The sequence below is a fragment of the Aspergillus brasiliensis genome (assembly GCF_001889945.1).
Source record: "Aspergillus brasiliensis CBS 101740 unplaced genomic scaffold ASPBRscaffold_5, whole genome shotgun sequence".
In the NCBI taxonomy this organism is placed as follows: Eukaryota; Fungi; Ascomycota; class Eurotiomycetes; order Eurotiales; family Aspergillaceae; genus Aspergillus; species Aspergillus brasiliensis.
The window spans coordinates 334,853-353,936 of record NW_027137446.1 but is presented as its reverse complement, the minus strand read 5'-3'; the positions used below and the strand labels follow the sequence as shown (position 1 = coordinate 353,936).

Here is a 19,084-nt window from a genome sequence, read left to right as displayed (position 1 = left end):
TGTGTTCATGTGGATTCTTGCCAAGAGGGATCGTGGCCTCCTATAGTGACAAGTCACATAGAACCCTGTCCTTGCCAGCATGCAATGGATATGTAATACTTCTATCCCGAGAAAGGACAGGACACTGCAAGTCATATTCTAGAGGCCCGTCAGGCGATATCTGGTGGTGGAATCAAACAATGCTTTCGTTATTCATTATGCCCTCGACAGACAACATAAGCACGCGTAGTTCATAATGGGGCCATGGTTTCCAGGACACACTTGCGCAGAAAGCACCGACTATGCTAAGCCTGGTCAGAAATATAATGTAACAATATAGAATCTTCCAGAAGCCATGAATATTCGAATTGTGACCTCTTTCGGATTCCCGAAGCTGCCCAGTCATTTACTGTCACTCACGGCACATCATCTGACATATAGAGTAGAAGAATGTTCACCTGCACGTTGTTCAATAGAAGCATTATCGGCATGATTGCATCGGCCGAGCCATGAGTATAATTCTCTTTTGCGCCTGGAATACCAACTGCTCGCTCATTATTGTGGGCAAAAGGTCGGTCTTACATTGGGAGCGATTGACAATTGGTCTAGTCATTCGTGAACATCAGTCGCGGTGTTTTAAATAGGAGCCTAATCTTCGGCAATCGGTGGCTTCTAGAACATCGTCCTTTTATCTCGGGCATAGGTTCCTGACTTCAAGGAAGTTCGTCACTAGTTTTCGGTGGTGGTATAGGTAGTAATCATATGGATCAAAAAAGATGACGGGACAGAAAACTGTATGTTTCCAATGGATGAAGCGATAGCCGTAAACTATATATAACGACTACTCAGAGATTTGATAAACACTTCACACCATACGAACAACGAGCGCAATATATATAAGACGAGATAAGAACAGCAGTCAGTAATTACTGAGATGCCAATTCCTACTACTATATAATTAATCTTACAAGCGATACATGAAAGCACGACCACTGCGAAGTCCTGTCATTTCATGGAACTGGTAAGTGACATAGATCTACCTAATGGTTAGCAGTACCAATAACAACATCTCCATTTCAGAGATACCAGATCTCATAAAGGCAGTAAATAAGCAAATAGCATATCAACTGACCGATCCGAATATTCATCGTAAGAAACCACCACGACTAGTACCTCACCTGAGATTGCCAATCAGGCTTCTTACTCGTGGTCGTGACATTTGGTGCCTCAGGCATGAAGAACTAATCCAATTCTGCAGAAGTGGTGCCAGGAACTTGCCGCACCACGTAAGAGGCATAGCCGCGCGCAACGCGAGACTCCAGGAAAAAGGATATCGGAGCTCAGTATCGGAAGTAGCTCAAACACCTTATCTACAAAAAGCACCCTCAACTCACTAGCCACTCAGTTGAAACTTGTCGCCGCTTTGAGGGCAACTGATCAGACTCTTTCAATACTCTCTACGCCTGTTGTGACACCCTTGAGGGCTCCTCCAAAATGTGAGCTTCTTTACCCATCGTCGCCGCCTACGGTGCTGATTACCTTTCTTTCAGGGAGAGCTTCGATAACATCTATCTTGACCTCTCGAAGCAGCATGGAAAATGCAAACTGGCGGAATCTGGCTTGGGATGGAAGCCTTCCGGAGGAGGCGAAACATTTACTCTTGACAGCAGCAACATCGGCGCAGCCCAATGGAGTCGAGCAGCAAAGGGTTATGAGCTCAAAATCTTGTCGCGCTCCTCGGGAGTTATCCAGCTTGATGGTTTTGATCAGGAGGTATGTCCGGAGATATGACTTTGAGTGATGTCAATATGAGAGAAGAGTTTGTCTAACCTTTGCCCCCGTGGACGCTAGGACTTCGAGCGATTGAGCAAAGCGTTCAAGATTTGGTACGGTATCAACATGGAAAGCCGAGAGCACGCTCTTCGAGGATGGAACTGGGGCAAGGCGGAGTTCACGAAAGCAGAACTATCCTTCAACGTGCAGAACCGACCAGCATTCGAAATTCCCTACTCCGAGATATCGAACACGAACCTTGCCGGAAAGAACGAAGTCGCTGTTGAATTTGCTCTGGGTGGCGAAGGTAATGAGCCCGCCAAACCGGCCGGTAGCACGAAGAACCGTGGTCGCAAGGCCGCTTCGGGCCCGGACGAACTTGTCGAGATGCGATTCTACATCCCAGGAACGGCCGTCAAGACCGAGAAGGGTATCAAGGAAGAAAATGCGGACGAAGAGAATGGAGCCGAGGAAGAAGAGGGCGAAGAGCAGAATGCGGCGAACCTGTTCTACGAGATGCTCATGGACAAGGCGGAGATTGGAGATGTGGCTGGCGACACATTCGCTACTTTCTTGGATGTTCTGCATCTTACACCCAGGTGCGTATTATCCGGACGATATCATGGCCGTGTGTTAACGGATTTTGCAGAGGTCGGTTCGATATCGACATGTACGAATCATCCTTCCGGTTACGTGGTAAAACCTATGACTACAAGATTCAATACGCTTCTATCAAGAAGTTCTTCCTGCTTCCGAAGAACGATGACACACACACGTTGATCGTTCTGGGACTTGATCCCCCGCTACGACAAGGCCAGACTCGCTACCCGTTCCTGGTAATGCAGCTGAAGTTGGATGAAGAAATCAGCTTGGAGCTCAACATGACAGAGTGAGTGCAAACATATGAATCCAGTCGGTCGCATACAGCTCCTGACATATTACAAGTGAACTTTTGGAAACTCGCTACAAAGACAAGTTGGAGCCCCGCTACGAGGAACCCATCCACCAGGTGGTCACGAAGATCTTCCGTGGCCTATCAGGCAAGAAGGTCATCATGCCGTCGAAGGACTTTGTCAGGTCAGTGATACGGTGTTTCGTGCTAGCTTATTCTCCGGATACTGACATTATACAGCCATCACGGCCACAGTGGAGTCAAGTGCTCCATCAAAGCCAATGAGGGTCTTCTCTACTTCTTGGACAAGAGCTTGATTTTCGTCCCCAAGCCTGCCACTTACATTCAGATTGAGAACATTGCGATCATTACCATGTCTCGCGTGGGTGGCGCCATCTCGGCCAGCAGAACGTTTGACATCACAGTTAGCTTGAAGGCTGGCCTGGGAGAGCACCAATTCAGCAACATCAACCGGTATGTGGATCTCTAACGGTCAAATATTTAGCAGAGGCGCTAACATTCCTTAGTGAGGAGCAACAACCCCTCGAAGAATTCTTCAAGGCGAAGAACATCCGTTTCAAGAACGAAATGTCGGACGATGTACGTGTAACCTTGCAAATTCCTCAAGTATATGTGTGTTCGTCATCACTAATCTATTTGGACTAGGCTTCGGCTCTCATCGCCGCAGCTCTTGACAATGACGACATGGGCTCCAGCGACGACGATGGCGTTCGGGCTGACCGTGGCTCCGCCGTTGAAGACGAAGAATCCATTGACGAGGACTTCCAGGCCGAGTCTGATTCCGACGTTGCGGAAGAGTACGACTCCGAGCACGAGAGCAGCGGCAGTGCAAGTGACGCCGAGATGGGGGATGCATCTGATGGGGAAGATGATGACGAGGATGAGCCAATGTCAGAGGCGGAGGGAGCGCGGCCAAAAAAGAAGACGAAGGTTGGAAAATAGTTTTAACGTCTCAAGTTCTTTTGCTTGGTTTTCTCCGACCGGCCGCGTCCCCATTGTTATGATGATTATCGCATAATGAACCGGGCTTATCTATCTGGATGACATTTAGCATAGTCCTTCTGCCTCTTACACTCTGTACTTGGATTCTTGAATATCTGTAAATGTACTCTACTCAAAAATGGCACGCAAAGGACCGTTGACCAATCGAGCATACAGGAGCCATCCTGGTAGTAGTAGCTAACAGAAGATACCGACCACCACCACCACCACCACCATGCCGTAGATAGAAGTAAAACACTACATACCATCCAAAACGTCACAAGAATAAGACACATCGGATAAAACTCCAGTTTGATTCTCCTCAAAGTTTGCTTATTGGCAACACTATCGAATATCTCCTGCATGTCATGTGGATAATAATATGTCAGTGGTAGTCTATTACCAATTTACCATAGTACTACCAGGACAACGATGATCCATGGCTCGTAGATCATGACTAGGTAGTTAGTAGAACGAGAACCCAAACCTTCTGTCTGTAAGTGAGGACGGACCGATTCGATTCGACTCGTATCATCCTCTCAACCATCAATAACTAAGTCATTGAGATGTGTGTCTCAATATAGGATATATCACATGCCATTATTATACCTTAACGTTATTAGCTAGATACTTATCATCCCTACTGGGAATTTAGCTGCACTAATTAACTAGCTAATACTGTATGTAGTACGTAGTAAGTAGTATCTACGCCGCACAGGAAGGCTAGCTGCTGCATGTATGTATGTATGTATGTATGTATGTTTGTGACTGCAGGATGAAATATGCCCGATTGCCATGGTTATTTCAAACCTGTCTTGCATGTTGGGAGGTTACGATAGGTTCATTTCGGATGGATAATGAAGTGCGGTGTAGGGGGGTTAGGGAGAAGTAGGAAGTAGGAAGTAGGAGGCTAGTAATTCTACTGGTAGTCGGGTGAGTACTGTGTAGCCTCATGATTTACTCCGAGGTCGGGTTTCGGGCTCCCTTGCTCGGTTGTTCATGGATGATGCAGGGTTGGTGTTTCATTGGGGTTGAGTTATTTATAGGAAGTGTGGTGGTGGTAAGTGTTCTAATTATGTAGGTAGGTAGGCAGGTAGGTAATTGATATCTTGATTTGTGAAGTTTGGTGAAATCTAGAGGAGGACAGACCTAAAATTGAAGATGGACGATGTTCAAATTAATGGAAATTCGGATCGACTAACTACGGAGTAGGCTCAAATACTATCTATGTTTTTTATGTTTTGGTTTAGTACCATTCTTTCCCCGTAGTGCTAGAACCAGCCGGCAAGTTCCCATGGTGTGACGCCTGCTTCCAGACCGTTGGGCGAAGCGGCAATGATTGGCTGAGGAGGGAAAAGCCTTGACTGCAACGCACGGCACACCGTGTTTTTCCGGACCCGACACACCACAGTCAGTTGTCCATAACTCCCGTAATGGGTATTAGTGGTGGTATTCTTCCCCCCCTGACTGACTGCTTGCCGTCCCGCCCGTTACGCGGTTACGCATGGAAATACAGCCTGGTTAGCCTGCTTTTTTGCTTGCGAGGCGTGTGTCCCGTGCGGTGTGAGCACCGTTCTTTCCCTGCCGGCCAGATTTACCTACCAGCTGCTTCTATGTTCCGATTATCTGTATGTCGTTCGAGACAGGTGGGTGGGCTTGCGTATAAATGGCCCATCGGATGATACTTGCAGGTTCAGATGATTCGCACCGGACACACACAAAGCATCCTTCCACCTAATAATAGCCCACCCGCAGCGGATCTGTCTTGAAAAGCAAACCTGGGAGTGGTCACCGTCGACCCAAGGTCCGGTAGATTGAGCACTGTGCAGGACACACGGGTCAGGAGTTCAATTAATCAGTCCTTTTAGGCTTCTTGATTGTACAGCTCCAACCTTGCCCTCCGAAAGTGGAATTTTCTCATTCTCGGATGCGCATCCTATTAGATAGTCAATGGCTCCAGGGTTGGTTGGTTGGGTAATTGGCTTGTTCCCCACGATCTTACTGACTTGGTAGACTAGTTATCACACCTGACTTTGGGGGGTTGCTGTTTCGCATCTTTTATTAAGCCAGTGGTGTCCAAAAGATCTCGAGGGACTTTAAGTTTGACTTTGGGGGATTTTCTTATTGCTTTTTCGTTATGGACATGGCCGGTAGAAAAAAAACACTGGTCCTGTTGCTAAGGTACTAAGAAGGTAAGTACAGTAGTGACAGTTTAAATACCCCAGCGTTAATTAGTCGCAATGAAGTTCCGAGTGAAATAATGATGACCATAGAGCCATTGTATTTCGGAATGTCGCGCTTCCAGATAGTGTGGGAAAGTAAACAATACTGCTGGGAAAGAACTCAAATCCAGCTCATATGAATTGATTAGAGAGGCAAAAGACGGCGAGTGTCATATTTAAAAACCAAAGAATTAATCCAATCAATCCAATGGGGAAAGAAAAGTGGGCGACAGGGCAGCAAGACTACTACTACTACTAAGGATTGATTAACTAGCTAACTACCCATACAGTAGCAGTTTAGTTTAGTTTTGGCAGAGAGTAGAAACCAGAGCCCCCCCTTTCTTTCTCGGACAGGGCCACCAAACAGTCTGGCTCCAACGACTAAACACCCCCATCACTCCGCAGGTCCCAATCGCTCTCCCTCTTTCCCCTGTTCCCTCAGTACGTATTCACTTCTCTCTTTCATCGTCCTTTTCATTTCTTCTCCCCGACTTTTGTTTTTTCCTGTTTCGTTTCGCATCATCTCCTCCACACCCTGCTTTTTGAGCTGTGTTTTTGAGATCCTCCTCGGGTTCCAGCTATTCCATCCCCTTTGCTTGTGATCAAACTGAACCTCACCCTTTTACCGGTGAATAATAGTATCCAGGTAGGCAGGCTGCCTTCTCCATTCTCTGGCCCCCCCCTCCCTTCTTCTGCATCCCCACGGACCATACGTGGAAAACGGTTATCCTCCACGTTGCTGCTTCTACTATTGCTGCTTCGAGACCCTCCCCTTGACTGCTTCCTGCAAGGACTTTGTCGCTAACGAAGAAGGTACTACCTGTTCAGGGGAACTTCCTCATCGACGCTCGCTACTACCTGCTTCCTCTACGCTCGCTTCCCATACCACCTGCACACCCTTAACTTCCACAATGGGTAAGCTTGTCGCCCTGTACCCTTCTTTTCATCCTCAACCTGCGCTTTGAAAGAAAACCCCCCTTTCCTACCTGCCACCAATTCTCCCTATCGTCACTCCGAACCCCGGCATCCTAGCGCGTTGTGATACCACCATGGCACGTTCCAGGAACCGCAGTGCGGATGGTCGCTCTCAGGGAGATTCAGAAGCTCTGTCAAGTTTCCTCCAAAAAGGCTCGCAGAGACCGAAGCGCCATTCGTTCTCGCCGGCTCTCGATCGCTTGTCCTCCGAAAGTGAACGACAGGATGATGAACCAGTTGCTGACTCTGATTCGCACAATGTAGCTACACCACCCTCTGCACCCGTTGCCAATGGCACGCCCGTCTCGTCTTCTCCCCCCAGCAGCAAGCCCAGTTCGCCCTTCGTTGAGCGCAGTAACCCAATGGGCGCGGGAAACGCTCAGACCGTGAGCTCCAAGGACCCCAAGGCTGTTGCTCAAGCTGCTACGGATATGAAGAATGTCGTTCGCCGGAAGCTGACCGGCTACGTTGGTTTCGCCAACCTGCCCAACCAATGGCACCGTAAGAGTGTCCGCAAGGGATTCAACTTCAACGTGATGGTTGTTGGTAAGTGTTTGAAAGACGGAACCCCTCAAAGTTGCAGCTTGTTTAATCTAACACACCGCTAGGTGAGTCCGGTCTCGGAAAGTCGACTCTCGTGAACACACTCTTCAACGCCTCGCTCTACCCTCCTAAGGAACGTACCGGCCCTAGCCACGACATCATCCCCAAGACCGTTTCTATCCAATCTATCAGCTCTGATATTGAAGAGAACGGTGTCCGTCTTCGCCTGACCGTGGTCGACACCCCCGGATTCGGTGATTTCGTTAACAACGACGACTCGTGGCGCCCGATTGTGGAGAACATCGAACAGAGATACGATGCCTACCTGGAGGCCGAGAATAAGGTCAACAGAACCAACATTGTCGACAACCGCATCCACGCTTGCGTTTACTTCATTCAGCCCACTGGCCACTCCTTGAAGCCCCTCGATATCGAAGTTATGCGCAGGTTGCACACCAAGGTCAACCTGATCCCTGTGATCGCCAAGGCTGACACCTTGACGGACGAGGAGATTGTGGATTTCAAGAAGAGGGTAGGTTGAAACCCCCATTCCTCTTCCCTTGTACAGTATGCTGATGCGATCCACCCTCAGATTTTGGCCGATATCCAGCACCACTCCATTCAGATCTTCGAAGGCCCGCGCTATGAGCTTGACGACGAGGAGACTATTGCCGAGAACCAGGAGATCATGTCCAAGGTCCCGTTCGCCGTCGTTGGTGCCAACTCCGAGGTTACGACCCCTGATGGCCGGAAAGTGCGCGGTAGAAGCTACCCTTGGGGTATCATCGAAGTCGACAACGAGGAACACTGCGACTTTGTCAAGCTGCGCCAGATGCTGATCCGCACCCACATGGAGGAGCTCAAGGAACACACCAACAACTCTCTGTACGAGAACTACCGCTCCGACAAGCTGACCCAGATGGGCGTGGCCCAGGACCCAAGCGTCTTCAAGGAGGTCAACCCTGCTGTCAAGCAAGAGGAGGAGCGTGCCCTCCACGAGCAGAAGCTCGCCAAGATGGAGGCAGAGATGAAGATGGTCTTCCAACAGAAGGTCGCAGAGAAGGAGAGCAAGCTGAAACAGAGCGAAGACGAACTATACGCCCGACATCGCGAGATGAAGGACCAACTGGAACGGCAACGTCTGGAGCTGGACGAGAAGAAGGCGCGCCTCGAAAGTGGGAGGCCGATCGAAAAGGAGCCGAAGCGAAAGGGATTCTCGCTTCGCTAGACGCACGCACGCATGACTGGTACCCCGATGCCTTTGCCAAGGGACTTACATCAAGGACCACCGAGGTTACGGATGGTCGTCGGAGGCACTCAGGTGGTTTTATGTTGATTTCTCCACGACTCCCGATTGACCGCACGCTCTTTCTCACCCGCCGCCTCTTTTCTCTTGTGTTTATTTGTTCTCACCCCCACACTCCCTCAACCCTCTACTTTTCTCGTATCTGCTTCCAGTAATGACTCTATTATTGACCGGGTGGACCGCGGAAGAAAAGAATGCCTCCATTTCTTTTTCTTTCTCTTCTTCAGCCGAAAACCAAATCACCAGTTGGGGCTTGACTAGGAGATGTGGCCGGAACACCGGAGCTGAATCCAGCTTGGTGATAATGTCTGGAGGCTCCCGTGCTTCTGGTCCTGGAATCGCAAGACGAACGCACGGGGTGACGGCCTGGAAGACCGCTTTGGGTTCGGTATTCACTGCTTCATGTCCACCATTCGCTTCTTGTTATGTACTTTTGCCTACGCTATACCTTGTTCCCGTCCGATTTCCTATTCCCCGTTGTGGCCTGGTACTCCCTTCCTACTTTTATTCGTCTTCGGTACACTTTTATTTTTTTGCCTCCTTTACACCATTTTAGTGAGATCACCCACCCCTGACCATCTTTTATTTTCTGGACGTTTTTCCTTGTTCCTCTGCTGTTTCTGTGCGCTAGTTGTCAATCTGAAGTGTTATTGAAGAGCGAACGATAAGATAATGGAAGAGGGAGAGTGTATGTGTGTATGAGCAGAAAAGCAAGACGAAGCTGATGGTGCTTTGGTGGTGATGTATCCTTCCATGGTCGTTGGCGTGCAACAGCAGCAGAGCCCAATCGACAAGAGTCGTATCTGGTAAAAAGCGTGTAGGGTGGATATATGCCTACTGTGTTAATAGTGGTATTCATTCATACAACCGACGTTTGAGGCTAATTCGAAAAGCATTACCCAGCGTAACACGTAGAAAATGACGCACTTATCCATTTCTCTCCCGTATGGATGAGAGGGTAGTCATTGTGCTTGGAGAAGTTGTGTAGAATTTCATTGTCGTTATACGGAGTAGATGCTCCTGTTTTGGGTGATCGCGTGAGCCTGGGGAGATCAAATTTGCTACGCACAAAGGTCTCAGTGACTGGAACATACAAACGCCTTCTGAATTTCTATGGGCAATTCCTCATGCTTGTGACCAGGATCGGTAGAAGAGCTCGTCTGGATGATGACATCGATAAGCTTTTCCCACAGACGGTTGTGTTGCATCATTGCGGGCGGCCGACCGACGTCACGGGAGTGCGGCTGATGCTCTCAGCCAGCGACCAGTAGCGAACTAGTTAGTTAAGGCCAGTTAGTAGGCTGAGTAGTACTACTAAGAGTAGCTTCCCTCAGCTGGCAACTCTCCAAAGGTCCCAAACTGCACAAGAACCGTTCCCCTTCAACAAGGCCAAAACCCACCGCCGTCCCCGCCCAGCCTCCCTCCCCAAGTGGATAATATCCATCTGCTTCCACCGCTCAATTAGTTTCCCCGATATTCTTTCTTCGTTCCTTCTCCTCCTTTTCCCTTCTCATCTTCACCTATTGCTGTTGGCTGTTCCAGTGCCACCGTTCCACCCCCGGTATCTCGGTCCTTTCTCACTACCAACGACTCTCCCTACATTCCTGCTTCACACGACTTCCCCGAGACAAGCGATCTCAATGGCCCCTGCTCCGCCCGCTAACCTGCCTCTGCCTGAGAGACTCAAGGCTTTGGCTCAAACACTGCAGTATGTGTCGCATGTCCCGGAACTGACAAACTGGTGTGCTGACGAGGTCTCCTCTACTTAGATTTGCTTGGTTCACTGGGTAGGTTATAGCTCCGCCATCTTTCTGCCTGCCTATTCTCTTTGGCGACGTTTCATCATACACTGAGATCACGGTCCTGGGCCTGTCGAGCCGGACTTGTTCACCGGACCATCCCTCGCCAGCTCTTGCTTTGAAACGGTCGGACCGAGCATATTCGCTAACGCACCATAGGCATGTGACGCTGCTCCTTTCGGTTTTCCGCTATGTTCTGTCCTACATTACGTTCAACTATTACTCCTCGTCGGCGCAGGCATCTTACCGCCTTGCATTTGTTTCTGCTGCTGCGACATACGGAATTGTGGTGTACAAAGGACACATTGCCCGTGGCCGTCTCCAGGGCAGTGTTCCTAACATTGCGCTGAAGCTGGCTGGTGATGAAAATGTCCAGTACCTCGGTAAGTGGTCCGCTGCTGATTGAATAGTGAAAAGAATGGCGCTGATACGCAGTAACCAGGTATGGCATTGGTCTGGCTCTACTCGCGCCAGATCCCGTTGGCCCTGCTTCCTTTCAGCGTCTACTCCGTCTTCCATGTTGCGACTTACACTCGTGCTCACCTGATTCCCACCATTCAGGGCCCCGCCCCTGGTCCTGCCCCCGCCTCTCCTGCCTCCCCTAGCGGTCCTAAGCCCGCCGCCAGACCTTCTCCCTTGGCTGATACCATTGGACGGTTTGTCAAGCAGTACTATGACGCCAGCATGCATCTGGTCGCACAGCTGGAGATGTCTCTTCTCCTCCGCTTGGCCGTGGGCATTCTCACCTTCTCCAAGGGTAGCTTTGTGCTGTTCTTCTTCTACCTGGCCTTCTTCCGCGCCAGATACTCCCAGAGCTCCTTTGTCCAGCAGGCGGTCCGTCACTTCGTCGCGAGAGTTGATGCTTCGGTTTCCCACCAGAGCACCCCCCCTTGCGGTTCGCCAGGGATGGGAGTCTTTCAAGGCTGCCGTGGGCCAGGCCTACGAGGCTACGGATCTGAACCGTATGAGCTCCGGTGCTGCGAAGAAGCCCCAATAGAGGGCCATCAGGATTATCAGGATTGGTTCAGGACGGTTCAGGATATACAACGGAATTGGTGAACTGCCCCGTGATCCTACGTGTGCACCCAAGGTTTTGCGGGAGCCGTTTGTTCTGGACACCGATCATTGAAACTGATGTGGAAGTAATGAATCTCCACGACCAGCGACGGATGCCATCCTGGTTGAGGAGCACGGCCCTTTGATGAACAATGAAGGTTGTGAATAGTGGAGGAGAGACTAAGCGAGACTTGGGAGTAGCATCCGGAAATGGTACTTTTGATTGCTCGGGGAGAGTACGCGGGGGGAGGAAAGGTTACGTGAAATGTCTCAGCATGTTTTTTTCTGTCCTTGAATACGTCTCATTGTTATATATTCCAATGCGACAGTATAATGTTAGTGGCTGTCATACTCTGCAACTTTGACTACCGGATTTTGAGGGATTAGTAGGACCGGAATTAGCCTTTTGGAGAGACGGGCGGTCGGCGGGTCCGATTAGACTTCCGATCGAGGCGCGGAATTGCGTTGTACGTTAGTTAGTGGCCACGGCTCAGTCAGCGCGTAAGCAGCGCCGCGATAGGCGGATGGCCCGGCGGAAGCTTTATGAGACTGGTGCCTGAGGCTGCCATTCTAACTCGGACGGCGGAGAAAACAGGAAACCGACCGAAATTTTGGGGCCTTCCGGACGTAGGCGATGATGCCCGAAAGATCTTTTTTATCATCGAGAGGTGCGATGCTCACAACTCCCCTCTCCCGACCAGTGTTGGCAACGTAATTTATCCCGGAACTCACCTATCTCTTCCGCTTTGCTCTACCACCCTCCGCTCTCGAGACCGTCATCCCATTCCTGACCGGGGTGGCGTCCTTCCGTTAAACAACAGTCGCTCGCCGCATCCCAACCCCCGTGGTCTGGTCCGCACCACGATCCGGTGGGTTGCGGTATTCTTGCAATGAGCTTGACCTCGCGCGTCCTGGGCCTGTTCACGACGACAGAGACACCGTCTACCGATCCCCCTTCTCCTGCGTCGGCCTCTCAGTTCCCCAACGTTGCTCCCACCAGCAGCGACCATGTCATTCATTCCGCCGGTCCGATAAGCGCATCCAGCGACCATAATGCTCAGAAGGCTGCGTCCCTTGCGGACGAGGAGGAGCCTCGTCCTCCCTATCTACATGTATGTTTTGTGTTGGTCTTGTGTGGAACGTGCGACTGTTGGATAAGATTTTGTTTCTTGGATATAGCTTCAGATCTTTATTCTGACCATTGTTTTGCTTGGATAGGCTATGCTGGCTGGAGGTACCGGTGGTACCTGCGGTGACATGCTCATGCATTCGTTAGATACGGTTAAGACTCGACAGCAAGGCGATCCTCACTTTCCTCCGAAATACACCTCCATGACCTCATCGTATGCGACCATCTATCGACAAGAGGGATTCTTCCGTGGTCTGTATGGTGGTGTTACGCCGGCGCTCTTCGGGTCTTTCCCCGGAACGGTCATTTTCTTTGGTGTCTATGAGTTCACCAAGCGGAAGATGCTGGACTCTGGAATCAATCCCAATATTGCGTACCTGTCTGGAGGTAAGGGTGTTTTTGTGGCTTCGCCTTGGGTTGGGCGATACTAACTTGGTTGCTGCTAGGTTTCTTCGCTGATTTGGCTGCCTCCATCGTATACGTTCCCTCCGAGGTTTTGAAGACGCGGCTGCAGCTGCAGGGACGCTACAATAACCCGCATTTCAACTCGGGATACAACTACCGCTCGACCACGGATGCTCTACGCACGATCGTTCGCCAGGAAGGATTCTCCGCCCTCTTCTACGGATACCGCGCCACCATCTACCGTGACCTTCCCTTCTCGGCCCTGCAGTTCGCCTTCTACGAACAAGAACATCGGTTGGCGAAGGAATGGGTCGGCTCGCGCGATATTGGACTGCCCCTGGAGATTCTGACGGCTGTCACGGCTGGTGGAATGGCAGGTGTTATGACTTGCCCGATGGACGTTGTCAAGACGCGGATTCAGACCCAGAAGAACCCGGAAAGCTCGAGCTCGACTGCGCCCAAGTCGGCGGGTGAGCCTGCGTCGACGAAGGAGAGCCCGCGCCAGCATACGTCATCGCATACGACGTCCAACCTGCGCACACACTCGCGACCCATCTCGACGTCTGGAGCATCGACGTCGGTCGCGCCGCCCGGGGCTCCCCGTCTGGATACCTCGTCTTTCTTCACTGGCTTGAAGATGATCTACCAGACCGAGGGAATCGCCGGGTGGTTCCGCGGAGTTGGACCCCGCGGAGTGTGGACCAGCATTCAAAGTGGAACAATGCTGGTCATGTACCAGTACCTTTTGAAGAAACTGGAAGCTTACCAGGGGGTGGAAGACCTGAGCCCCTTGTGAGGGGAGCTTTCATGACTTGCATTGAAGATTAGACATCTGCGACCCGATAGAGATTACAATCGGCGGGTGTCTGTGGGACACACGGTGCTGTGTCCGCTGTAGATAAAAGAAGACCGACCGCACCACAACCGGAGCATGGGCATGAGCATGAGCATGAGCATTATAGACGGCTATGTTGGAAGGGCGATCGGACGGGAGTGGTATGATTTATTCTCTTTGTTTTCTTTCTTTCTTTCTTTCTTTCTTTCTTTCTTCTTTTCTTTCTCTTCGGGCTCTTGTGTTCTAATTACTGGATTTCCACTCCCCTCCCGTCGTTTTCCCCGCATGTTGAGAGTTGATTGCATGATCGGGTGGTTGTGGTTCAGGCCTTTGCATTTTGTGTATAGGAAGGAAGACATCATCTCATGTACGGATACTTTACATTGATAGACATTAGACAAGGGCTGGTAATGAAGCATTGTATATTATTTCCAGAGAGACTGACTGCTGAGTATTGAATGAGTGATCCAGAGTTTACGGATGAAAACAAAGCGATCAACAAAGAGAAACCCGCCAGTTGCCGAGGGGCGCGAAGGATGTAAACAAGCCGGATGCGGTCAGTCGATTGGGCCGCGGGGATTGGCTGCCCTCCGCCGTGACCTCACGAGATGCTCTCTTTACACTTTACAGTGACTCTTTAGTCTGGTTACTACTTGCTACTCGCTGGTACTACTGCTGCGACCACTACTACTCCTCTCCTTGTTCGTCTCGTGTTTACCTTGTTTACCTTTCCCACTACTACTACTTACTACTCCTCCTTCCATCATCCCTCCCCTATCGTTCCCTATCTATATACCCTGATATTATCTTACCCCCCTCACCCTATCTTTATCCCTTGCAACTTGTGCCACTGGTCGCATGGTCTAACGTGGATCCCCGTACCCGCGCGCATCGTCATGTCTACCGGATTGCCTTATTTGCAGAAACTGCGCAAGCCCCAACTCACAGAATGGGCCGAGCTCACTGACCTCCAGGAGTAAGCAGCTTCCTCCCCATGTCTTATTGTTAGTGATTGGCGTGTGTCGCGCGCGCACTCTCTCTTCTTCTAACTGAGGAATAATAGCTATGAGGACCTCACCAAGCCAGACCTCGCCGCCGCCCTCGACCGCCATCTCCAAGCTAATGAGTCCATCTTCAAAACCGACGCGCGTCTGGCCGATTACTACCGACGACTGTCGCAATCCCCGCGCGTTTACTCCCCCGCCAAGAGAGGCCCCAAGGTCGAAGCCTCCCCGACGCCCGATGAAGCAGCAGCTCCTCGATCGGTGCGCCGGAGGCAGGTGAAGGCCAAGGTGGAGCGCCAGCCTACGTATGATGCCCCGCGCGCGATACTTTCCATTGTCGCGACTTGTATTGACTGATTACTGACTCTTCGCAGAGAAGAATCCGAGGTCCCCCAAACCCCAGGACAGGTGGTGGGCGTGCAGCCGCCAACGATGTCATCGCTGGTGTCCGAGCTACCGCCCTCGCCGGCGGTGGTTACCGACGTGATTGATCGCCAGACAGCCGCGTGGGGCAAGTCCGTTAGCGAACTGTGGTCGGGGACGGGTGTGCACGAGCACGCCGACTCGCTCCGCTCCAACCTTAGCAGCGTCAAGGCCTTTGGCACTTTGATCTTATCGATTGAAGCCCTTGACGTTCTGCGGGCCGTTGTGCCCTGGAATTATGTTGGCACGGTTGCCATGCCCGCGTGGACGCATGTCCCGGACTTGAAGTTCGCCATTCCGGACCTTTTCGTGCTGGTGGAGGGACATTTCTGGTCCGTGGTCTCGCTGTGGGCGTTGATTAGTGCGGCGCTGCCTTTGACTGTCGCGTACTTTTTCAATCTTAGCTTGCAGGCTCGTGGTCGCCCTAGCGTCCACGCGAGCTTTGATCCGTTGAGCTTTTATATCGCCAAGGCGGTTATCACGTATTTGGTCTATACGGAGCAGTTCACTTTCTTCGGTGCTTATCAGGGGTTGACGATTGATCGGTTGGAGGGGGCTGTTCCGTGGGGTCTGAATGGAGCACTGGCGGGGTGTGCTATTGGAGTGATTGGCACATTATATGAAGCAATTCTGAGGAAGTGAGTATATATGCCTGGTGATGGGGTTTTGGTTATGCTTTTGGTGCTGCAGCTGCAGTGAGTGGGACGGTTAGTACAGATGATGTGGGTTAGAGAGGCGACTGGGGTGTTGATGCTGATTGTTTATTCTTGTCTTCTTGGATATGGGCTTGGTTACTTCTATCTATTTACTGTCTTGTTTCGGGTCAAGGGCGTATCAGCGGACTTGCTTGCTGTTACTGCTATTGATGGCGATGGGCGCTGGTAGTATTGCTATGGGATATGTTTAGTCTAAATGTTAGGATGAATGATTATACCAGAAGAACCATACCAACAACACTCTAAAACAAAATGAATGTAACCAAAACAAGCATCAAAAAGAGAAATAAGTCTAAGAAACTACTGAGAAGACCGCTTAAACCTCCCAGCCAACTCCAACGTCAACAACACCGCTCCCCCCGCCGTAACCTCCACCTCTTCCGCCCGAATATGGTTACTCGTACTAATCTGGCCCCCGATCTCGGTTTTCCACGATTCCACATCCCACTGGAATCCCTTGGTCGTGATTTGCTCCGGTCCAGAGAGGGGGATGATGCCCACGTTTTCTTCTAGCAGATATACCCCTTCATCGGATTTAGAGGTAGAATTCGATGATAATGATGATGGTGGTGGTGGGATATCAGCTCTCCTCACCCCGGGAGTCCGAATCACATTCTTCCCTGGATGTAAGATGAACGTGATGCTTTCTTCGGAGATGAGGTAGAGGGGTCCTTCACTCCCTTTTCCTCCTTTTTCTTCTTCGGTAGACGATGAAGAGGAGGAAGAGGAATGGGAAGGCGAATTAGAAGGGATAGTGTAAGTAGAGTTCGAATACAGATGGTGGATCTGCGAGAAGGCTTGGTCGACGCGGCCGCCGAGGCCGCCGAGGATTAGTATTGACAAACTATTAGTAGTATCCTCTTGAATTTGGTTTGCTTGGTCATGGTCATGGTCAGGCGTAGTTGAAGCGGAAGATAAGAGTTCCTTAGCGTGGGAGCGAATATACCGCAACGCTTTGGTAAAGTCCGTACTGTAGTCGTCGTGGTGGTAGATGACATTTACCCCATGGCGCTGGTAGTGGGATTTGATGGATGGGCGGATGGAGTCGAGGTCGCCGATTATGGTGTTTGGGTGCTATGCTTTATTAGTATGTATTTCATATCGGCGTTGGTGTAATGTGTATAGTATAGCATAGTATACTTTCATATCTCCAATAGTATATTCGGGCATGCATATATATATATATATAGTATATGGCATATATGTATAGCATGGATATGATTATAGGTATGAACATGGATGGGGTGATGGTATACTATACATACATCTACATCCTCTCTCCCTCGCGCTTTCATCATCTCGTAGAAGTGGTTGGCGCCACCGTCGGCGCAGACCGTTGTTAATGCTATCTTTTCTTTAGTGTTTTTGTATAGAATTTGTGGTAGGAGGGTATACCATGCTTTCGTAAAACATCATATGCTTTCTCGTTGATTGGATGGTTGAGGATAAGCAGGGCGTAGGGACTGGAGGGACGACGACCTTCTTCGGTTCGGAAGAACTGGGTTGGGTCCCAGGTCATTATCTTGGGAGGGGTCATGGTGGTATCAATGAATATAGATTCAGTATAAGACTGAATAGATTTACTTTGGTGGTAGTAACTTAGTAGTAGCTAAGAAGTGGAGGATAAGATAGTATGGTGGGGTGAGGGGTGTTGGGTCCCGCGAAAATTTGGTTGAGTTTCGGTGATAAGAAATCTGACACTGAACATATACTCAGATACCCGTTCATGATGTTGTGATATTGTCTACTAATTAGTAGATACTAATTATATGTGCACGCGATCACTGCCCCTCAGTGATCATTCTATGATGGATGACTAAATGTCCCTAGTCACGAAGGCTATTGGTGGTGATGCATGGATCGTTCAGTCATGACAGTAATTAAAGCATTATGAAACTAGCTAATACTCACACTCCTCCAATATCATCATTATCTCCAAATGTCCATACTCCGCCGCCCACACAAACGGTGTCTTCATGAATGAATCCACCGAATGTGCATTCACCTCCTCGCGATCCAACAGCAGCTGCACAATCCTCTTACTCCCCGCCTCCGCCGCATAAGATAGCGGTGATCGCGCCGTCTCATCACTCCACTCCGCATCAACATCCTCATCCGCGAGCAACAACCGCACAATCGCCTCATTCCGATACTCCGCCGCATACGACAACGCCGTCCGTCGGAAGATATCCACCTCATTTGGCCGAACATTCCTGTTCGCCAGTAAAGCCTTCACTAACCCCTCGTCCTGCTTCTTGGCTGCCCACACCAGCGGCGTGAAGTAGAAGTAGTCCAGCATGTAGCTGTTGAAATCGCCCCGCTCGAGCAGTAGCTTGACGAGCCAGTGATTCCCGTATTGGGCTGCGCAGACTAGGGGGATCTTCAAGTTGTTGTTCTGCACGTTGACATCTAGGTCTTTCTTGCTGAAGAGGGCCCGCGCGAGTTGTCGCGATGGTCCTTGGTCTTTGGCCAGGATGTGCAGCAGAGTGTCCCCGTTGGCTTCCCGCGTCATGAGCTGCTTGGATGATAGTCGGTGGATGAGCTCGGGGGCGGAGAACAGGAGCATGTACTGCTCGACTGGTCTGCAGAGGCCGAAAAGGAGGAGCAGGATCTCCAGTGGGACTTGACTGGGAGGCTGACGGGGGAGGCTGACTGTGGACGTTAGTTGATATGTACATGTAGAGATATTTTGTAATGTAGAATCCATACTAGGTGCCATCATCTTCTGTCCAGTATACATATTGTCTTATGTACTCCGTATATAGTCAAGTTAGTAGACACTGAACTTCAACAGACCCAACACCGACCCCTCTGAGGGCGACTCCTCTCTTATCTATCTACATGCCTTCAGCTCAGCTATAGACAGATGACACCACCTGAGCATCGAGAAAAAGAGAGACGCATCAAATCCATGCAATTCAGCACTGGAAGCACCAACAGCGTATCGCGGGCCCGTCTGATTGGCCAATTCGGGGCCGACCAGCAGGCACCCCAAACAGGCAAGTGTTTTTATGCCTGAGGCACC

At 50.4% G+C, this 19,084-nt stretch overlaps 11 protein-coding genes across 11 annotated transcripts; 7 read left to right on the top strand and 4 right to left on the bottom strand.

Moving 5' to 3' along the window:
• Nucleotides 1-1,358: 1,358 nt before the first annotated feature.
• ASPBRDRAFT_175437 (FACT complex subunit POB3) lies at nt 1,359-3,868 on the top strand. Its single transcript, XM_067619804.1, has 8 exons — nt 1,359-1,475; nt 1,530-1,752; nt 1,831-2,351; nt 2,402-2,641; nt 2,698-2,829; nt 2,885-3,118; nt 3,172-3,244; nt 3,311-3,868. Coding segments are annotated over exons 1-8 (1,722 nt in total). The 5' UTR covers nt 1,359-1,473; the 3' UTR covers nt 3,608-3,868.
• ASPBRDRAFT_537901 (uncharacterized protein) lies at nt 3,608-4,235 on the bottom strand. The gene has a single exon (XM_067627122.1). It carries the CDS (start codon nt 4,009-4,011, stop codon nt 3,694-3,696), a length of 318 nt encoding a protein of 105 aa, XP_067479641.1. The 5' UTR covers nt 4,012-4,235; the 3' UTR covers nt 3,608-3,693.
• Nucleotides 4,236-4,814: 579 nt separating this feature from the next.
• ASPBRDRAFT_42083 (uncharacterized protein) lies at nt 4,815-5,704 on the top strand. Its single transcript, XM_067624731.1, has one exon. The coding sequence runs from the start codon at nt 5,080-5,082 to the stop codon at nt 5,326-5,328; it is 249 nt and encodes an 82-aa protein (XP_067479640.1). The 5' UTR covers nt 4,815-5,079; the 3' UTR covers nt 5,329-5,704.
• Nucleotides 5,705-6,917: 1,213 nt separating this feature from the next.
• On the top strand, nt 6,918-8,614 carry aspB (septin AspB; the record flags this gene model as incomplete). Its single annotated transcript, XM_067620828.1, has 3 exons — nt 6,918-7,389; nt 7,452-7,918; nt 7,979-8,614. The coding sequence occupies 3 exons, from the start codon at nt 6,918-6,920 to the stop codon at nt 8,612-8,614; spliced, it is 1,575 nt and encodes a 524-aa protein (XP_067479639.1).
• A 136-nt stretch (nt 8,615-8,750) lies between these two features.
• On the top strand, nt 8,751-9,557 carry ASPBRDRAFT_537798 (uncharacterized protein). The gene is made up of 2 exons (XM_067627119.1): nt 8,751-8,937; nt 9,026-9,557. The coding sequence occupies exons 1-2, from the start codon at nt 8,887-8,889 to the stop codon at nt 9,344-9,346; spliced, it is 372 nt and encodes a 123-aa protein (XP_067479638.1). The 5' UTR covers nt 8,751-8,886; the 3' UTR covers nt 9,347-9,557.
• A 455-nt stretch (nt 9,558-10,012) lies between these two features.
• On the top strand, nt 10,013-11,899 carry ASPBRDRAFT_42081 (uncharacterized protein). Its single transcript, XM_067624730.1, has 4 exons — nt 10,013-10,400; nt 10,462-10,479; nt 10,651-10,874; nt 10,934-11,899. Exons 1-4 carry the CDS (start codon nt 10,333-10,335, stop codon nt 11,548-11,550), a joined length of 927 nt encoding a protein of 308 aa, XP_067479637.1. The 5' UTR covers nt 10,013-10,332; the 3' UTR covers nt 11,551-11,899.
• Nucleotides 11,900-12,437: 538 nt separating this feature from the next.
• Nucleotides 12,438-13,877, top strand: ASPBRDRAFT_124187 (putative mitochondrial carrier protein; the record flags this gene model as incomplete). Its single annotated transcript, XM_067617673.1, has 3 exons — nt 12,438-12,659; nt 12,766-13,063; nt 13,123-13,877. 3 exons carry the CDS (start codon nt 12,438-12,440, stop codon nt 13,875-13,877), a joined length of 1,275 nt encoding a protein of 424 aa, XP_067479636.1.
• Nucleotides 13,878-13,962: 85 nt separating this feature from the next.
• On the bottom strand, nt 13,963-14,389 carry ASPBRDRAFT_537628 (uncharacterized protein). Its single transcript, XM_067627116.1, has one exon. It carries the CDS (start codon nt 14,333-14,335, stop codon nt 14,048-14,050), a length of 288 nt encoding a protein of 95 aa, XP_067479635.1. The 5' UTR covers nt 14,336-14,389; the 3' UTR covers nt 13,963-14,047.
• A 423-nt stretch (nt 14,390-14,812) lies between these two features.
• ASPBRDRAFT_54238 (uncharacterized protein) lies at nt 14,813-15,985 on the top strand (the record flags this gene model as incomplete). The annotated part of the gene is made up of 3 exons (XM_067627200.1): nt 14,813-14,892; nt 14,980-15,225; nt 15,295-15,985. 3 exons carry the CDS (start codon nt 14,813-14,815, stop codon nt 15,983-15,985), a joined length of 1,017 nt encoding a protein of 338 aa, XP_067479634.1.
• Nucleotides 15,986-16,359: 374 nt separating this feature from the next.
• ASPBRDRAFT_29364 (thiamine diphosphokinase) lies at nt 16,360-17,596 on the bottom strand (the record flags this gene model as incomplete). Its single annotated transcript, XM_067622650.1, has 3 exons — nt 16,360-17,133; nt 17,325-17,404; nt 17,455-17,596. The coding sequence occupies 3 exons, from the start codon at nt 17,594-17,596 to the stop codon at nt 16,360-16,362; spliced, it is 996 nt and encodes a 331-aa protein (XP_067479633.1).
• A 182-nt stretch (nt 17,597-17,778) lies between these two features.
• Nucleotides 17,779-18,925, bottom strand: ASPBRDRAFT_42079 (ankyrin repeat domain-containing protein). Its single transcript, XM_067624729.1, has 2 exons — nt 18,769-18,925; nt 17,779-18,711 (listed from the first exon to the last, which is right to left on the bottom strand). Exons 1-2 carry the CDS (start codon nt 18,776-18,778, stop codon nt 17,960-17,962), a joined length of 762 nt encoding a protein of 253 aa, XP_067479632.1. The 5' UTR covers nt 18,779-18,925; the 3' UTR covers nt 17,779-17,959.
• Nucleotides 18,926-19,084: the final 159 nt, after the last annotated feature.

What these genes read in the sequence shown, in the direction of transcription:
- ASPBRDRAFT_537798 (XM_067627119.1), top strand. Translation starts at nt 8,887, where the DNA reads ATGCCTCCATTTCTTTTTCTTTCTCTTCTTCAGCCGAAAACCAAATCA. An exon ending in AGCCGAAAACCAAATCACCA is followed by an intron (nt 8,938 to 9,025) that starts GTTGGGGCTTGA and finishes TGCTTCTGGTCC; the next exon opens with TGGAATCGCAAGACGAACGC.
- ASPBRDRAFT_537628 (XM_067627116.1), bottom strand. Translation starts at nt 14,335, where the DNA reads ATGCTTCATTACCAGCCCTTGTCTAATGTCTATCAATGTAAAGTATCC.
- ASPBRDRAFT_537901 (XM_067627122.1), bottom strand. Translation starts at nt 4,011, where the DNA reads ATGCAGGAGATATTCGATAGTGTTGCCAATAAGCAAACTTTGAGGAGA.
- ASPBRDRAFT_42083 (XM_067624731.1), top strand. Translation starts at nt 5,080, where the DNA reads ATGGGTATTAGTGGTGGTATTCTTCCCCCCCTGACTGACTGCTTGCCG.
- ASPBRDRAFT_175437 (XM_067619804.1), top strand. An exon ending in CAATTCAGCAACATCAACCG is followed by an intron (nt 3,119 to 3,171) that starts GTATGTGGATCT and finishes AACATTCCTTAG; the next exon opens with TGAGGAGCAACAACCCCTCG. An exon ending in AGAACGAAATGTCGGACGAT is followed by an intron (nt 3,245 to 3,310) that starts GTACGTGTAACC and finishes TATTTGGACTAG; the next exon opens with GCTTCGGCTCTCATCGCCGC.
- ASPBRDRAFT_42081 (XM_067624730.1), top strand. Translation starts at nt 10,333, where the DNA reads ATGGCCCCTGCTCCGCCCGCTAACCTGCCTCTGCCTGAGAGACTCAAG. An exon ending in TGAAAATGTCCAGTACCTCG is followed by an intron (nt 10,875 to 10,933) that starts GTAAGTGGTCCG and finishes CGCAGTAACCAG; the next exon opens with GTATGGCATTGGTCTGGCTC.